At 53.8% G+C, this 18,939-nt stretch overlaps 1 protein-coding gene across 20 annotated transcripts in view; it reads left to right on the plus strand.

Moving 5' to 3' along the window:
* Positions 1-18,939, plus strand: part of PLEKHA6 (pleckstrin homology domain containing A6) — a 137,999-nt gene that overhangs the window by 107,655 nt on the left and 11,405 nt on the right. For 12 of the 20 annotated variants that reach the window (XM_053667937.1, XM_053667940.1, XM_053667938.1 and 9 more), the window contains 13 exons: positions 383-585; positions 2,004-2,555; positions 3,637-4,126; positions 4,615-4,701; positions 10,478-10,546; positions 11,787-11,867; positions 12,152-12,301; positions 13,098-13,193; positions 14,653-14,764; positions 15,332-15,471; positions 16,400-16,549; positions 17,836-17,965; positions 18,174-18,280. In XM_053667937.1, coding sequence (XP_053523912.1) covers positions 383-585; positions 2,004-2,555; positions 3,637-4,126; positions 4,615-4,701; positions 10,478-10,546; positions 11,787-11,867; positions 12,152-12,301; positions 13,098-13,193; positions 14,653-14,764; positions 15,332-15,471; positions 16,400-16,549; positions 17,836-17,965; positions 18,174-18,280 — 2,367 coding nt within the window. The remainder of the gene's footprint in view (positions 1-382; positions 586-2,003; positions 2,556-3,636; positions 4,127-4,614; positions 4,702-10,477; positions 10,547-11,786; positions 11,868-12,151; positions 12,302-13,097; positions 13,194-14,652; positions 14,765-15,331; positions 15,472-16,399; positions 16,550-17,835; positions 17,966-18,173; positions 18,281-18,939) is intronic. The other 8 variants (XM_053667941.1, XM_053667944.1, XM_053667939.1 and 5 more) reach the window with 8 other exon arrangements.

Raw genomic sequence — 18,939 nt, forward strand, 5'->3', positions numbered from 1 at the left:
CCTGGCTGTCTCTGCACAAAACAGACAGTGCTAGTAGCTTCTCAGAGGCTGAGAGATTGGCCTGTGCTGTGGGCATCTCTCCCAGATATTCAGTAATTGCCCCTCAAATCAAAGACAGAATTTGATAGGGGAGTGGGTGTGGTAATTGTCCCTCCTGCTTATAATCACCTCAGGTGGGGCAGGTAAATTTACCTGGGCTGCCCAGTGGTGTCCAGAGAGCTGGCCAAGGCGGGTACCTGAGCGCCAGCCCGAGTACTTGGTGTACATGCAGGCCACCTTCCTCACTTTACTGCTGAGCTCCATGTGGGAAAAGGAGCCGTAGGTCCAGGGAGCAGCCTTCCTGACCACCTGTTCTGTGGGCATGGGTATCTTCTCCCTGCAGGTGACCGTGTGCTGGGTGGACGAGGCCGGGGCCGGTTCCACGCACTGCCTCTCCCCACAGGCTGAGCACGCTGGGGTGCGCACCTACTTCTTCAGTACAGAGAGCTCTGAGGAGCAGGAGGCCTGGATCCAGGCCATGGGGGAGGCAGCCCGAGTGCAGATCCCCCCAACCCAGAAGTCCATGCCGCAAGCTGTGCGTCACAAGTGAGTGCCAGGGTCTGGGCCTGCGGGTGGGGCGTGCTAGGGAAAAAGGGAGAAGCAGGTCGTGCTGCGCTCCGTGCCGTCACTGAACCCAGTGTGCTGTCTCGAACTGCCGAGGGCGTGTCCGGCTGCGTGATTTCAGAGCTGGTGTTCTCTTCCTCTGACTGCCCTCTGTCTCCTCTCTGAGCTGGCGGAGTTCCAGAGAGAAGCCAGGTTCCCTGGGGGCCAGGGCCGAGGTCATTACCTCAGTTTGTCTCAGCTGTGCACACTAAGCACGCAGCCTTTGGAGGTAGGTGGACTCAGGTTCAAATCCCAACTTGGTCACTTGCCCCGGTGCCACCTCAGTGTAAGTGACTTAACTTCCATGAACCCGCGTTTCCTTTCCTCAAAGATAGCAATTATAATCCTGACTCACAGGTCATCGTGAGGACTAAACAGTATGTAAAATGCTTGCTTGCTACGTCATAAACACTCAGTGCATGGCTGTGCCCACCACCCCCTCGTCCGCAGTCTGGGGGCCTGTCTCTTCTTGAATTGGGAGCTGAGTATTGAGTTAGACACTGAAGGGGGTTCTAACAGGGCTCCAGAAGGAGGCGGTAGAGTGTAGACTCCAAGTCTAGTGCCTTAGAAATGGTTACCAAGCAAGGTCTCAGCAAGGACGCTTAAAGATGTTGACTTTGAGAAACTACAGGGAACGAGATTCCACTTTTGTTTCACCCGAGGGGCATGTTTCCAGAAGGCTGCTCATTCACTTCATAAATATTCACTCTAAGTAGAAATGTGTGAGGTGCTTCACCAGTTTCTATCAGGACAACTAGGGAGCGGAACTCTGACGCAATGCTGCCTCGAGGAACTTGTGTTCTAACAAAAGTCTGCCGGGAGAAGCTTGTTTTTGAGAAGGGAACTAGCATGTTTCTGTGTCCGCGGAGTCCGAGGCACCGTCCTCTGTCCTGCTGCCGGCAGTGTTCGACCCCAGAGCAGTCCCAGGAAGGGAGGCATCTCTATCCCTGTCCTTGCCATCAAGGAGCCCCGGGCTCATGGAAGTTGAGGAACTTTCTGTAGGAGAGAGGGCTGACCTGGGACAAGCCTCTGTAGCTGGGACATCAAGGATGGTTGGTATTGTGAAACCTTAGTATCGTGTATGTCAAGTTTGGGGGCTGTATCAGGGACAGACTACAGAGGAGATCCAGGCTGGGTGAGGTTAGTCTTGGCCACAGCTTCAAGGCTGGGCTAATGGCAGGTCAGCTGAAGGGAGTGGAGTGACCCATGGGAGGAGACCTGGAGGGCAGAATGAACGTGTCATGCATAGGCACAATAGGATGACTTTTTATACTAATTGGGAAACAGAACTGAAATGTATTAAATTCCGTTCCTATTGCTACCTTTCTGCCCACACTTCTTCACTCCTTTCTCCCCCCCAGTGTACCACCCCCTACCCAACTCCGTGCCGGGCTGGAATCACTCACAACATCTCCCTTGCCACCCTGCAGCCAGGAGAAGCCAGACTCAGAAAACATCCCACCCAGCAAACACCTCCACCAGCCACCTCACAACAGCCTCCCCAAGCCTGGGCCAGAGGCCAAGACTCGAGGGGAGGGGGATGGCCGAGGCTGTGAGAAGGCAGAGAAAAAGCCGGAGAGGCCCGAAGTCCAGGGTGAGCCTCTGGTGAAAGTCAATGGCATCCAGGCTGGACTGGAACCAGCCTCAGAACCAGGCAGCCCTTACCCTGAGGGCCCAAGGGTCCCAGGGGGCAGGGAGCGGCCCATCCAGCCCAACGGCTGGCAGTATAGCTCCCCAGGCCGACCAGGGAGCACAGCTTTCCCACCTCAGGACTCAGAGAGTGGGGGACACCGGCCAAGCTTCACCCCACATGCTAACCCCGACAAGATTGCCCAGCGCAAGAGCTCCATGAGCCAGCTTCAGCAGTGGGTGAACCTGCGTCGGGGGGTGCTCCCACCTGAAGAACTTCGGAGGTGAGGCCTGGGGTAGAGCTGGGGTGCTGTCATCACTAAGGCTGGGTGGGTGGTGTAACATGAGAGGTGCCCTGGTTGGAAGCCTTCTGGAAGCTAGGCTGTGTTGGGAAACCAAGAAAACCCTGGGACTCCCAGCTTGCCCCAGTCCTTTCCTCCCCCTGTGGCTCTCTCTGCCCCTGACTTTGCTTTCTGTCTACTTCCTCTGGAGGAAGGGACAGAGTGCCCAGTGTCTCTCCACAAGAGTGTTGGGTGGCCCAGGAACAGGCAGGCGATCATAGGGAGGGGCCTTAACGTTGTTTCAGCCAGACATCTCCCCGTCTGAGCTCCTGACCCTCTTACAGACAGCATCCTCTGTTCCCGTGTTTCTACTAAGAGGAGACTCACTGATCAACTGCCAAGCCAACTCCATTTTTGAAAGACTTTAGTTGTTTGAAAGACAGTTTTTATAGGCAGTTTTTAAAAAGAGAAAAGAAAGAAAATGTTGCCACTCACTGATCCTGGTTCTGACCTGTGTACCAGTTTCCCCCTTTACCTGGTGACCGGCCTTCAGACATCCGAGGGTCCTCACTGGGCCCCGGGGTCTGGGCAGCTCAGAGCTGCAGGTAACAGCCTCACTGCCGGTGATTCGGCGCTGGGGCCTCTGGCCTGCCCAGGGGCGGGGCGCAGGGGAGCGCCTCCCTCCCGTAAAATCGGGGAAGCCGCCTTCCGTCCCTCCTCTGGGCCTTTCCTCCAGGTGTCTGGTATGCTTGCTGTCTTCTGCTGGCCTCTCCGGGCAGGAGCTGATAAGTCGGTTCACACTGAGATAGAGAAGGCTAATAAGGCGTAAAGTTTCTCCCTAGGGGTCGTTCATTTTAAAGAGGTAAAGATGGAAGCTCTGACCGACGGACTTTGGGCCTCAGGGAGCTGGTTGAGGGAGGAGCTCCGAGGACAGCTCTTCCAGGAACCTCTGGAAGCAAACCTGGTGCTTTGTGTGCTCACAAGGCCACTCCAGGATGCAGGACTCCAAGGGAGGGCTGGGGCCCTACTGAGGAGTGGGGACGTGCCCACTCTGTCCAGTTCCTTACACTGTCCTCTCTCTCAGTCCCTCTAGGTTCTATCCCATGTCCCGCAGGGCCCCTGAGTATTATGGCCCCTACTCCACCCAGTACCCCGACGATTACCAGTACTACCCACCAGGGGTGCGGCCAGACAGCATCTGCTCCATGCCTGCCTATGACCGGATCAGCCCACCCTGGGCCCTGGAGGATAAGCGCCACTCCTTCCGCAATGGGTGCGGGTGGAAGGAGCCTGCCGGCTACGGACGGCAGGATGGCACGGTGTGGATCCCCAGCCCCTCCCGGCAGCCAGTCTATTATGATGAGTTGGATGCCGCCTCGGGCTCCTTGCGCCGCCTGTCCTTGCGGTCCCACTCTGTGCCCCGCTCGCCCAGCCAGGGCTCCTACAGCCGCACCCACATTTACTCCCCGGTACGCTCACCCAGTGCCCGTTTTGAGCGGCTGCCACCTCGCAGTGAGGACATCTATGCCGACCCCACTGCCTACGTGATGAGGCGATCCATCAGCTCTCCCAAGGTGAGCCTCCACCTTCCTCGTGCCCCGAAGTCCCCTCCTCCCTCATCCCCTGAGGTCCAGCCTGAGACCATCTGCTGGGAAGAGGTGGAGGCACGACAGCATCTAGGGCACGGGGACCCTGGGCTGTGTGTCGACGCAGCCAGCAGCGCTGCCCAGGGAGCCACTGGTCCTGTGGTTCTATCCCCAGGAGAGCTGCCCGGGGGCCTTGCTTCGCCCACCATGTAGGAACATTGCTTTCTGTTCCCATCTTTAGATTATGCCAAGAACCTCAATTCTATAAAAGAGGGCAGAGAAGATTCTGTCTTTTCAAATCTTGAGGACCTGAACAGATCACTGCTAGGATATTGCACTGGATAAATGCTGTCCATTTCAGTCTGGAGTCTGCTCTGGGACAGGATACAAATATCCGTAACCTTGAACTTCTGTTGGTGGGGAAGTCCGTGTCCCAGCCGGACCCCCTCACCACTCCAATTCCCTTTCTCTTCCAGTATGATTACCTGGGAGACAGGCGGCCAGTCCCTGCAGGACTGTACCCCTACAACTACCCACCACCCCCCACGGTCCACGATAAGATGGTATGTCCTCTCCTCCCCCCACCACAACCCCTCAGGACCTCTGCTCCTAGGGAGGGCCTCTGGCCCAACCCATGGCCCATCTGGTTTTTAGTCGCCTCTGGATACCTCCTTCCTCCCGGCCAGGACTCTCACCCCAACAGAGTTTGGTGCCAGTTACCCCATCTCTATGACACAGGGCAGAGAAACAAGGACAAGAGCTGGAAGCATGTAATGTGCTCACCCTCTGGACCTCAGAACAGCCCTGCGGCGTGCCGCGGGGCCTGGACAGGGCCTCGGGTTGCGGGCTGGGAAGACAGTCAGGCTGGAGCTCCGACAGCAGGCATGATCTAGGCTTCCCCCTGAGCTTCCAGTTTGTCCTCGCCTGCAGCTTGTCCTTCCCCTCACTTTGGGGAAGGAGACAGTGGCAGGACTGAGGAAGAAAAGATTTTCCATATTGTGTTTCCTCTTTTCCTCTCCCTCTCTACTGTGTTTCTTCCTGGAATTTGTTCTCTTGAGAATTTTTGTCTCCACCTGGAGAACTAGAGGCAGATGCCCCACTTGTGGAACTGGGGAGACCTACTGGAACCCACAAGCAGACTCCTTGTGCTAAAGGCCTGGTACTGGCCCCTCTCCTTGCACAGCTGCCAGGTGTAGGAGACACTGGCTGGCAGGGCAGGCTGCCCCTCAGTTCCCTCTCTCATTCTCCCCTGCCAGTGCCCAAACTCCAGCCCTGACGCACGGTAAATGCACCCATCCAGAAACATTTTCCCAGAAAACTCGAAACACCTGCAGGAGGTGCTGACCAGGTTGCTTCAGTGGTGCCTCGCTTACCGGGGGAGGGCCAGGCCGACCAGGGAGCCTTGGAGTGGGGGCCCGATTGTGTCCTAGTGGAGGCCGCTCTGGGTGGTCCAGCCCCTTGCCCCCCCACCCACCCTTCCCCAGAACTCCAGGATAGAGAGGCACTCTTCCTTGCCTAGCTAACTCTTAACTGCTTTGCTTCCTTTTTATTGTTTTCTTTTGTCCTGTTCCTGTTTGTTTGTGTTGCTGTTGGGCCTCGGGCTCTCCCGGTAGGATGAACTTTTAGACCTTCAGTTGCAAAGAAACCTAGAGTATTTGGATCAGCAGGTAGGCAGAGCTGGTGCTCCCTTGCTGCCCCCTGCTCCTGCCCTGACTCCTCGCTTCCTACCTCCTTCCCACCTCCTCATCGTCCATCCATTTGACAACCTTTGTTGGCACAATCAGGACACAACAAAGTGGCTTATATTTTGGTTTGCGCCTTCACACCCCTTGTCTTCAAAGCTCTTTAGGGCAGCCTGGAGTTTCTTGGGAAAAAAGAGAATATAAACGACCACATGAATAATTAATGCTACCTCTTGTGTGTTAGGCCTAAATGGAAATGCCCCCCAGGAGACAGGCAGGAATTTGCATCTTGGCTGAAGAGAGTAGCAGAAATGAGAGGGAGCTCCTTGCTTGGGCCTTAAATGCTAGGATTTTGTTAAATGCAAATCTGGGAGATTATTCTATCGTACTCCACAGGTTCTTGTTAAACTCCACAGTGTGTGAATTGAGGACTGCACACCCGTGCGGCACTCTGCGACTTTAGACAGGCCGTGGTCCACATGCTGGGCATTTATCTGAGCACCTATTCCTATGTTCAGATGTGCGCTACAGATCATGGGGGGCCTGGCCACGCACACACTGTCCTATGGGGGCGGCCTGGGGCAGTGGTGAAAAGAATGACAGTAATGATGATAAATAACAATGGCAGCAGCTACCATAATGGGGTGCCTCCTCCCTGCTCCCTGCTATTCTAAGCACCTTACAGAACCTAACTCATTTAATCTTTATAACAACACTGCAAGGTGGGCACTTTGATTATCCCCATTTTATAACTGGTAAAACGAAAGCACAGAAAGGTTAGGAAACATTTTGAGGACACACAGCCAGTGTGTGGCAGAGCTTGGAATATGATTCTGAGCTTTTGACCTGGTTTACAGCCAAGGAAAGTATCTAATATATGAAGAAGCTGGGGTCAAGCCTCATCAAGATGATTTCGTGCTCTCAGAGTTGTAGAAAGCACCATGAATGTGAAATCTGAGGGTGTGGCTGTGACCGTTGGTGGTACTAGTCTCAGGCCATGTGACCAGCATCTCACTGGGCCTCCCTGTGTTTGTGCGTTTATCCTTGTGACGACCTTGGGCACTGGAAACACTGAGATCTGTATTTTAATCAACAGGGAAGGCACCCAGCCCTCAGGGTACTGCAGTTTAATTCCAGAAAGCAGCGTGTGTTGTCCAGTCCCTGTGGGGATCCGGTTGAGGATGCCAGTCCCGAGCAGGCCTGGACGCACTGACCCCTTCCCCTCCCCCAACAGGAGCAGGTTCTGCTGTCCCGGGGAGTGGTGAGGAGCAGGGCTCTGTGCCCCTAGCCTCTGGGCAGGCTTTCCTCCCTGTGGTCCACCCACAGTGCCTGGCTGGCCAGCTATTCAGATGAGATTGGGCACGTTCGGGGTGGTATGGCCATAGACAGGCCTGTTATTCAATTCAGACCTCAGTGACTTTTCCTGGGCTTTTGTCCCCTCAGAGGGGTGGGGCCCTTAGGCTGGGAGCTTCAGAAATAACCTCTCCGAGATCTCCTCCTAGATAAACAGATATTCTAGATATTCTTAAAAGGCAGTTTTATATGATAAGAGTCCGGAACATAAAGTCAGATGTGGCACTTTAGTTCCAGCTCTGCCATTTACAAGAAATTTGTTTTCAGTCTTGAAAATATCACTTAGCCTCTCTGGGCCTTTGTTTTCTCAATTGTAAAATGGACATGAGGAACCCGCCCTCTCTACCTCCCAGGCGTGTTGGGAGACTCGAGTAAGAATGACGGCATTTTGTCAGGCACTGGCAACAAGTGGTAACTGCTGCTATGATTACTCTATTGTTCTTTTTCTTCTAGAACTCAATTTAAAATATTAACTGAGCACCCTTACTATGTATAAGGCGCTAGGCCAGCTGCTTTCTCACGAGATCTCTAACATTTTGGAAAGACAGAAGATGGTACACAGGAATTCTTCTACAGGCAGGACCCACGTGGGCTGGAAGACCCCCAAACCACATCAGGGGTGGGAGCAAGCCAGGGAGAGGACAGGAGAGAAGAGAGCCCACCTCTCTCCTTTATCACTTTAGATCCACTGGGTTGGGAAAGCATGAGATTGGGGGGCATCCAGGAAGGGCCTGGGCTTCTCCTGCCCTCTCAAAGCCTGATGCGTTGGTAGGTCTGCCTTGTTTCTCATATATACATACACCATACACACACGCGTCACACACAGGACAGAGGTTTGACACAAGCAGCAGACAGGAGCGTACACACATATGTACCAGCATACACAGTAAACACAATCTCACACACACGGGCCCCAAGAAGATAGGGATCAATTTGAGTTTCACTACTTACAGAAAATGCAGTTGATGTCCTGTTAACTTCTATTTCACAAAGACTCAACCTGGTATCATAACTGCTCTTTTGAAAGCCTCTTAAATGACATTATATGCCATAGAAAAAATTTCAATGAGACAAACGAGGTAGAAAAATCAGATCCTAGGACAGAAGGCCTTTTAAAATGCTGTAGATCCTGCAACTGGGAGTGGACAGGCACCCTTGTCATCCACAGCATGCAGAAAGGGAGCAAGGCCGCGTTTGCATTGCCCTCTGAACAGGACAGGAATTATGTGGGTCCAGGGAAGAGTGGAAAGACAAGGGCAAAAAAGTGGGGCCTCCTGACCTGTGAACCCAGAAGGTCTGCCCTGAGGTGGCCCTGTCCCTTCCCATACTCGCTTCTCCTTTCCAAAAAGCTTTTCTTGCACTACCCCTTCTGCTGCCTGTTCCTGCAGATGAATTGAGTTAAAGGGACGTAGCCAAAGATACTCCCTAATGTGTTCACTTTTGGATGCTGTCACATTGGAACTGGGGGGGAAATGATGGCATTTCTGGTTCATTTGGTTGGTTTGTCTCCCCCATTTCCCTCTCTCCTCCTCTCCCTCCTTTCCTCCCTCATCTTTCTTTCTTTCTCTGTCTTTTTCATTTGGCAAATAGTCTTTCCCCCCCATGTTCCTAATGATTCTTGAAACGTAAGATAACGTGCTGGGAGAGCAGTGTTCCAATATCTGGTGTCCCTTTAACATGGCTTGCTTGTTTTGGCCTCCTAATTTGCTCCCTAGCATCATCCAAGATCAGCATGGATGCTACCAGCCCAGCTCTGGAAACCGTGTTTAGCAATCCTTTCTACTCTAGAGCCAAGAGGTGGGCAAGGGTGGGGGAGAGAGACCTGTGCCTATATGTTTGAGAAGGCCCATCCAAAGAGCAGGTCCCAGCTATTCTTTTTTTGTTGTTTCATTTAGTTCAAATTTTGGGAGACTGGCCTTTGCGACTGTCTGTGTGGTCTTTTACCAAAGCACTGTGAGAATTGAGAGCTGGGGCAAGGAGATGACGACCTTGGCCAATGTGGATGAGACCCAGGCTCAGGCACCCTGGGGAAGTGTTCTTGGGCTGGGGCCTCTGCAGAGCTGTGAGCGAGGGCACAGTGGCCTCCCAGCTTCCTTCTGTGGCCTTTCCTCAAGGGCAGCTTCAGTGCTCGTCCTGAGATGGAGTTCACAAAGGGAGAGCAATGGGTAGGCCAAGGAGAGATTGCTGCAGTCCCCAAGAGGAGTTGCCCTTTTCTGTGTCCTGGAAAACAAGCACAGGGGGATTTGGGGAAGATACCTGTGAGTCTGAGTTTGAATCATCCATTCCTTCCTCTGCTGCAGATGAGTGAGAGCGAGACTCTCATCAGTATGGTGAACCGCATGGTGGAGAGCTCCTCCCCCAGGGCCCAGCTCTTCATGCAAGTAAGGCCTCTGCCTGGCAGCATGGTCCCTGTCAACACCATTCAAGCTGCTTGTGCATGGTTGAGTCAACCCATCTGGGATGGGGCTTGCTCCACCCAACCCACTCATCTGCCAGGCCTCATCTCCCAGGCTCAGCCTGGTCTCCCTCCTTTAATTCCACCATGTTCCCTCCATTCTTCATGTTCATGGATAAACCCAAGACCCATTTCTCAAACCACCAAAATAGCCAGCATCAGCATCTCATGCCTGCCAGGGATCACAAATCTGCTTTTTAATTGCCTAGGCCTTCCACTTTTTATTTGGTATCTTCTCCATAGACATTACTGGGGTTAAAGGCATGGGGGTGTGATATGGAACCATTCAATGCCAAAGGTGTGAAGGGTGTTCTGTGGCTACAGGATGTGTCATCAAGGGTAGGGAGCATGTACTGGACCCAGAGACACTTCTGAATTTGTACCAGTCCTGGTTTAAGCACAAGCCTGTGACTGGTGTTCGATCTACGAGGTCAATAATTCTCAAATATTTCCAATGCTTATTCTATTCTCCCATGACTTGTTCTCAGAAACAGCTGAGGGTTCACCACTGTTCTTATGGTCATTGCCAAAAGGCTGTCAGGAGCTCTGCACCCTTGGAATCCCTCTCAGCTGGAGATCCTAGAGCTTAGGGAAGGGGAGATACAGGCAGGAGCTGAGCAGCATCTCTGTCTCCATGGTCAGCCTAGGACAGTTGCGATGGAGCTGAGACTGGGCCATTCCAGGCTGCTCAGCCAGGGCTCAGAATTAGCTCAGCTCAGGGCCCCAGATGGAAGCTACCAGAGGTGAGGCACTGCAGTCTCTGGCAAAAAAGGAGCAAAGGTTGTCACTTTTCCGCCTACACATGCCCTTCTGTCCTCTGCTGCAGTAACCGGCCTCCTGTTCCTGCAGGTCCCTCCGTACCCAGAAGTGTTCCGGGACAGCCTCCACACCTACAAGTTAAACGAGCAAGATACAGATGTAAGAGCAGCTCTCCTGCTCCCTCTGTGCACTCCAGCCCCTCCCGCTGTTGTCCTCATCCTCGTCCTCCGGCTCCTCCATGGGGCCTCTCCTCCCCACGGCTCTTCATACATTTGATCCCCGTCCTTTCTCACTGCAAAGACAACATTCTGCCTGTTCCTCCTCACCTCCTTGTCTCACTCTCCCCACTCATCCCTGCCTCCTGCAACGGCTGTGTGCTTCCCACTGAGCTCTAGGACTCTCGTCTCCGGCAGTGGGATCTGCTTATTGTAGGAACACAGACTTTGTCAGGAGGTCAGTGGTAGTCCCTAGGTAACTGGAAAGAAGAACATGGCCATGCCCTTGCCCTCAGGGTGCTTCAGAGTAGTGGCAGACACTAGGTGGCAGCACATGATTCCCAGACTGAACAGCTGACCATAGGTTCTGCAGGATTGTGAGGGGTGAGACCTTGTGGGCTGGGGGTCAGGGACAAAACAAATAGCATGTGAGCTGGCCTTGAACTAAAGGCCCAGAGAGCAAGAGCTGGTTCAGTGGAAAGGAGCCACAGGGTGTTTGAAGGATGGCATGGATAAAGGTGTGCACATAGGGAAGCACAAAGTCCTTCCCAAAGAGAAGTTTGGCCTGACCAGCCCCCCTCTGCCCCCCATCACCACTGGGCTTACCTGGGCAACAGGTCTGCCCAGCAGGCCCAGGAGAGGTTCCATCCATGCGAGGACCAGACCTCCGAAGGACCCAAGCATCAGCCATCCTGAGACGCTAGGTAGAGGAGGGGAGAGCACGTCATGTGGGACTGTGGAACAAGTTTACATTGTTCCCTGGTTTTCTGAGACTGGTCCAAACACCGCACCCTACCTACAGCTTGAGTTCATATCCACCTAGGAGGCCTGGAAGGCCAGGCCACATTGTCTCCCAACCCTAGTGAACAGGAAGCCCTAGGAGGACAGGAATGCAGGAGCTTAAGGTCTGGCTTTCAGCCCTCTCTTCTCTCAAGCTGACTCACTTCCTCAGAAAATAAACATACCTCCCCTCCCAGTGGGTACTTGGGAGTCTCCCAGGGTAAAGACCATCTCCCTGTTCCCAGGAATTTCCAAAGTCAAGGTGAAGGGCAAGGGTTTCTCAGCAGGGGAAAGGAGGCGGTATCCAGAGGCCGGGCCCCGCCAACCCAAGTCTCAGGTCCCCATCAACTGTTCTTCACCCCCTTCTCTCTCCCTTCCTGTCCCCCACCCCCTCGGAACCCCAGAAGTTGCTGGGCAAATTGTGTGAGCAGAACAAGGTGGTGAGGGAGCAGGACCGGCTGGTGCAGCAGCTCCGTGCAGAGAAGGTGAGAGCCAAGGGGTGGCCTTGAGTGGGGGTACATGGGGGACAGGCATGGAGGAGGTGTGGGCTGCTGTCTCCACCCTGACTAAATTGACAGAGCTTTGCCTTCTTTGAACTTGTGTCCTATACTTAGTCAGACCTGCTGAAGCTCTCCTGGGGAAGCTCAGGCAGTGTGAGGATAACCACTACTCTGCCTGATTGAACCTCATGGGCTCCGGCCTGTGTTGCTAACAGTCCCACAGAGGAGATCTCAGGACTGCTCATAGCCATTGCCCTGCCTTCCTTCAGGAGAGCCTGGAAAGCGCCTTGATGGGGACCCACCAGGAGCTGGAGATGTTTGGAAGCCAGCCCGCCTACCCAGAGAAGCTGCTGCACAAGAAGGAGTCGCTGCAGAACCAGCTCATCCACATACGGGTGGAGCTGTCTCAGGCTACAACGGTAACTGACCGCCGGGTCTGCACCCATTAGGAGAGCCTCCCTCCCAGGTGGTGCTCCCCTAACCCCATTCTCCTTGGAGGGCCAGAGCAGGGTGTTCCTCCAGGAAGGACAGAGAAAACAAAGACTTGAATAGTGCCTTGAGGAGACAGCCAGCACGTCAGCCTTCTTGTTCCAGGGCCTCCATGAACATTGGCAAACTTCCCAACTATAACTGTACCAGGATTTGTTCAGGATGGTATGGGATCAGGGCCACTTATTTCCTTGGCTTCCCTAATACCTTTGCTGCCCACCTCTGCCTTCTCTCCTGAAAACCGAGGACACTGGCAGCAATGCTGATGTTCTGGTCATGTCCTATGGAGCACAGGGAGACCCTCCGGTACTGACAGCCTGGATAATAGCTGTAGGGACAGCAGCTAAAGCTCCAGAAAAGCATGGCCCAGAAAGGAGAGCAAGTCCTCCCTCTATCTCCTTCCCTCTTGTCCTCCACTTTCAACTGCTGGATCTCGGAGGACAGGAGTGTGGGGGAGCAATGTTTCCCACGCCACCTACCCACATATCTGAAGGGAACGGCATGCCCTCTATATTTCAGTTTGCAACAGGGTGGGCTGGGGCCACTCCTGTGAGGCTGGCGTTTGGCTGTCATTAGAATGCCTCAGCCCTGCACACTCTCCTCTGGGCCCGCTGTGCCCTCCTCCCTGACCTGCCAGATGGCAGGCGTGCAGCCCCAGGCCCAGTGGCAGGATGAGGAGAAATGCTGGGCAATGGCCACTGTCTCAGCAAACCCTCCCCCTTGTAGGCCCTGACCAACAGCACCATGGAGTATGAGAGCCTCGAGTCGGAGGTCTCTGCCCTGCATGACGACCTCTGGGAACAGCTCAATTTGGACGTCCAGGTGAAGAGGGCCCTGGGCAGGTGGGGGTTGGCGTGTGCTTTGAGTCTGTCTTCCCTGTGCTTTGGCCAAAGGAGACCAGGGTGGCTTCCTTTCTTGCGTTAGAGATTTCAGAGTTAAGATGAGGAGTTGGTTCTAAGACAAAAGACAAGGTTCGGGGCCACTTAAAAGCAGATGCTTAAACTTCAAGATGAAGATAATGTAGGTTCTTCATTTCCAAGAAATCACAGGGGATGGAGTCAAATAGAAACATTGGAGCTTCAGTCAGACATCAAGAGTTTCTTGACTGGAAGAACTTAACAGATGTGTAGATACAAGATAAATATGAATCTCTCATGACATCAGAAGAGTATAGTCAACATGGAAGTGATGCACTCAGGTATTTTAAGATAGGAACTTAAACTGGTTCGAAACACTCTGTTTGGAGGCAGCAGGCTGGACACACTGACCTTGGAGCATCTTGTTCTTTGCGACTCTGTCTTGTCTCTACCCAGCACACACACCCCATACCTTCTCTCTGGCTAGTGTTGCAAGCCCTGTTTCTGTGGTGCAGTCAGAACCCTGGTTTCCCAGGTTTTCCTCCTGTTTCCGGCCTGGTAACAACACTTTCCACACCAGCTGGTTAGGTCAGGGGGAGGTGAAGACCCTCCTGGTCCAGAGGACCCAAATGTCACCATGGTCTGTGGGCAGACTTTGGGGGGTAGGGTAGTGTTGTGATCAGGAGCACCAGCTCTTGGAACAAAAAGACCCCAGTTCAGATGTTGGTCTTACAGCAGGTGGTTGGACCCGAGTCCCTTTGTCTCTGAAATAGGGACAGCTGCTGCCCTCGCCTCATAGACTTCTTTGCCCAAAGGGGTTAGTCAAAGCACTTAACACAGTGCCCGGTATGGGGGAGCTAAATAAGTGACGACTATTAGTTTTCAAAGAGTGGGTGATGTAACTGAATATAATTCATGAGTATTTAGGCATATGTTGGGTGTGGATATTACAGAAGAGCTGTTTGGATATAAAGAAAAACAGGAAACTGGAATCTCTTTCCCCTGGAAAATAGGCTACCATAAAATATTCATCTAAAGGGGTCTTTACTCCAAGACCACCCTGGCCTCCCCTGGAGGGGCTCTGAAGGGCGAGTCCTTACTCTCTTTTGGTCCTGAGTTCTCAGGTCTACCTAAAGGGGCTCTTTCCTGTGATGACTCTTAATTCACAGCTTTATTTTATAGAGGCTGGGGAGGCAGAGGCTACCTGTGAGAAAGAGAAATGTGTTGGAGGGGTGTGTGTGTGCTGGAGGCTGTGTGTGTGTGCTGGAGGATATGTGCATGTAACGGTTTGCTGGAGGTATGTGTGTATTTATATGCGCTTGTATGCACAGGGCTCCTGTTACCTCTGGTTTAAGGGATGCAGGGAAAGGGCTGGGACACTCCTTGGCAGCCACTTCCTTTGACCTGCTCTGTGGCTCTTTCAGAATGAGGTGCTCAATCGGCAGATCCAGAAGGAGATCTGGAGGATCCAGGACGTGATGGAGGGACTTAGGAAGAATAACCCATCTCGGGGCACAGACACGGCCAAGCACAGAGGTGGGCATCTCCCCACCAGCCTGTTGGGTTTCTGTCTTTACCAGAAACTCTGCAGTGCCCCAAACCAGTCAGGGCCTTGTGAGGGCTCCAGAATCTTCCTTCCTCCCGGGCCCTGGGATGGTGGGTGGGACTCCCTTACCACTTGTTCCAGACTAGACCACACATACTGCTCAGAGATGCTGTTGGCTCTGAATACACTAGACCCCTCCCCAGAAAAGGTCAAACAGTGCCGCAGCCTCTCCAACTGCTGAGCCCACAGAACCTTGGTGGTCTGAGACCTCTGCCTCAGGGACTTCCTTCAGCCTTGGGACTTGGGGCTGAGTTTCTTTGACATCTTGGGAGAGACAGTATTCTTCCATCATCTTCCCCTGTGGAGTACACTTCCCCAGCCTATGAACCAGCTCTTATAGGAAGTCCCTTTGGCAGGCCTGGGTGGCCCTGAGACACTAAGTCCTCCCTCCCAGGTCCTTGGGTCCTTCCCTGCCTCCTCCACTTCCCTAGCCCATCCATACTCCGAGCCACCCTCCTGCGCCATCCCTCATCTTTTTTCCTCTTGTTTTTCTCAAGGAGGACTTGGCCCCTCGGCCACCTACAGCTCCAATAGCCCTGCCAGCCCTCTCAGCTCCGCCAGCCTCACCAGCCCCCTGAGCCCGTTTTCACTGGTGTCTGGCTCTCAAGGGTCCCCTACCAAGTCTGGGTCCAATGAGGTAAGCTGAGAAAATGGAGTAGAAAATAGTTGGGGGAGGGAGGACCAGGCCCTCATCTGCCTGAAACTATGGAAATTCTGTGCTCATCTCTCCAGAGGCCTCTGGGCCTTGTGCTGTGGTGCTGTCTAAGGTAGCCGTTCACCTCCAGTGTGTGACCTTCTCTCCAGATTTCTCCTTTACCTGTTCTCATCTTCACCTGCCATCTCTAGCTGCTTGTCAGGGAAGTCTCTCCAAGAGCACCAGGATAGATAGCAAAGATACCAGGCACTTTATAGAAATTTAAATCCAGGATTGCTCTGAGGAGTGAGAGGGGGCTGGTGTAGGGAGCAGTCTGCTAGTCAGTCAATCAGCAAGTGTTCATGAAGGCCCCGCTGTGGGCGAGGGAGACAGGACCCTCTAGAAAGACACCCATACATCCAAAGGCCTCCACTCAGGGAGCCCAGTGTCCAGTGGGGACTGAGACTGAAATACAGTGAACAGCCTCAGGAATGTGGCAGCGTGTGTTTCAATGCTGAGCCATGTGGCTCAGACCACAAATGCTGATCACCCAAAGAGAGGGTGGAACTTGAACTGGGCCCTGAAATGTTGGGACAGGTAGAGTAACAAGCCATCGCAGGAGATGATAGAAGCCCAGGTACAGGGGTGGAAAGGTGTCCAGGGTGATGGTGAAGCAATGAGGAGAGAACTTTGGAGAAAAACTGGGGAGTGATGGGGAGGGTACCCAGGTGGTACTCGGTGGAGGAGAGCCTAGAAGGCCGGGCCGAGAGTCAGCTCTGCAGCTGCAGCTCAGTTCAGGCCATAGGTGGGAGTTTGGTGGTCCAGGGCCCCCTGGGTCTCAGTGACGTTGTCTGCCTCTGCTAACACTCTTTTCTGCTCTCACAGTGGCTGCTCTTGCTCCTCCTAATGCTCTGGCTTCTCTCTGCCTCAGGAGCCCGGCCCACCACGGCCCCCCCTCCCCAAAGCCTACGTCCCCCTGGAGTCTCCTCCCACCGTGCCTCCACTCCCTAATGAGAGCCACTTCTGGCCATATCCCAACTCCCCTTCCTGGCACTCCGGTGGCGAGACAGCCAGGGGTCAGGTACCCAGCACCCTTGGGTCCTGGAGGGTAGGGTGGAGGGAATGGGACCAAAGGCCAAGTGAGGGGGCAAGGCAGGATGCTGAATCATTTCTGCATTCCAGTACTAATTTCCCTACACCTGAGTTTCTGCTGGACCCTCTATCTAGTTGGACTCGGGACTAAGGAAAGGATGGTTGAGACTCTCACACAGGCCTTCTTTCCCCCTTTTGCTTTCTGTGGACAATGGGGAAATGAGTCGCTCGCTGCCCTACCTGATGCCCAGGCTCAGGGGGGCCTTGGCTCCAGGTGGTGGTATGACCCACCTTACCAGCATGACCAGCCGATGGGAATCGAGGGACCCCCCACATACATACTGGTGCCATTCCAATTTGCTGCCCTTGTCTACCCCAGGCTCCAGTCCTCCCATGCTCTCTCTGTCTCTCCCTTGTCTATGTCCTCTCTGAGTCTTACCAGTCCCTGGAGTGTAACAATATAGGCCCCTCTCTCCCCTATTCTGGCCCCTTCTCTCGCCTGGATCCCTAGTGAAGATCCAGGAGAGATGGGCAGTTAGGCTTGGAAGAGGTTGCACGGTGAGTAGACAGTCCTGTGCCTAAAGCTGGTAAACTCATGTTCTCACCTCAGCTACTGGCATGTATATAACCTTGAGGGTCTGCCCAGCGAAGTAGGCAGAGCAGGTAACAGCACCTCTGTTTTCCAGATGAAGGAAGGTGGAAGGACTTACCTGTACTCTCTAGCTGGGCTAGAGTGGAGGTTTCTGACCTCCAGCCTAGGCTTCTGTCTCTGTGTTCCACACCAAGGCTTAGGTTCTTTGACTGCACAGTGGAGGGGAAGGGGTGGGGGTGCAAGGTCCTTTGTCATCTCATGATTCTGTGAGCCACAAGCTAAGTGCCCCTTTCCTGCCCCCAGAATATTGGCACTGAAGTTCACCTGGTCCTTTTGCTCAAGTCTTAGGTAGGATGCTGACAGAATCCTCAGAGACCCTTGGCCTTATTGCCCCCTCCTTTCTGGCTCACAGAAAGTCTGTGCTTCTTGATGCTTGCTAAGGGGACCCATCAGGTTGAGGGGCCACCTGGAGCCATTGGCCGTCTGGGGGTCCCCAAGAGGGCCTTGCATTGGTCAGCCTAATGCCTCCCTGCCCCCTGCATAGCTGGCACACACAGAGTATCCCTGTCCCCTTTGTTTCAAGGGTTTGAACACCAGCCATTGCTAAACAAAGAATAATCACTGGGGGCCCAATTCCCGGCAGTCACTCTAGCATTCAACCTCTTCTCATTTTCTCTTCCCAGCCCAAGGCAAGCTATGAGCCAAGCAAAAAAGAGCCCCACCAGACACCACCCCCGGACACCTCTAGAGACATCAGCCTTGTGCCTACCAGGCAAGAGGTGGAGGTAGAGAAGCAGGCAGCTCTCAACAAAGGTACTTCCTGACCCATCTTCCCCTAGAAGTAAGGCTGAGGGTCAGAGAGGAGCCCGGGGAGGTGTCACTCATTCCCAAAGAGAGTGCTTACCTGCCCAGGCCCTTCTTCTCCATGGGGGTGAGACTGAGCCTCTCTGAGAAGCAGGCTCCCCTGTCTCTCTGCCTTCCTCTCTCCACGAGGCCCAGTGGCTGCTCTGTCTCCCTGCAGTTGGCATTGTACCCCCAAGGACGAAGTCGCCCACCGATGAAGACATGACCCCGTCAGCGGTGGTGAGAAGGAATGCTAACAGGCTCACCAATGGTCTCTCCGCCCAGGTGAGTACATACCTGCAGGCTGTGGGAGCTCTGGTGGGCCTGAGCCCTGCTGGCAGCCCAGGGGCCTCTGTGGTTCCACCCCGCTGGTGTCGCCGCTGTTCAAGAAACCCAGGGCTGGAGGCAGAAGGCAGAACTAGCAGGAGAAGGGCAGCGGCCCCCCTGGAGGAGGTCTTCTTCAAGGAGATGCATCAAAGGACAAGGAATATGTATACAATGATGATGAAAAATATTTAACAAAATTATGATGATATGTCAGCGATACAATACAAATATAGCAAAAACCAGTGGTCAGAGCGAAATGTGCTGCCCAGAGCAGCGTGTCGGGGCCTTGGCAGTGCTAGGAAGTGAACAGAACACCCCAAACCTGGGAGCTCACAGCAACAAGGGTTTTTATGTTCTCACAGTCGTGGAGGCAGAGGCCTGCAGACAAGGTGTGGGCAGGGTTGGCCCCTTGCAGGCTGTGAGGGCGAGCCCACTGCGTGCCCCTCGCCCAGCTCATGGTCGCTGCTGGCAGTCCTTGGTGTCCTCTGACTCACGGACTCATCACTCCAGTCTCGCCTCCATCTTCTCAGCACCTAGTCCGTGTGTCTTCTTGTCTCCCCAAAGGACGCCCATTATTGGTTTCAGGGTCCACTCCGATTCAGGATGACCTGATCTTG

The sequence above is a fragment of the Artibeus jamaicensis genome, unplaced genomic scaffold (assembly GCF_021234435.1).
Source record: "Artibeus jamaicensis isolate MK-2021 breed Jamaican fruit bat unplaced genomic scaffold, CSHL_Jam_final contig_475, whole genome shotgun sequence".
Lineage (NCBI taxonomy): Eukaryota > Metazoa > Chordata > Mammalia > Chiroptera > Phyllostomidae > Artibeus > Artibeus jamaicensis.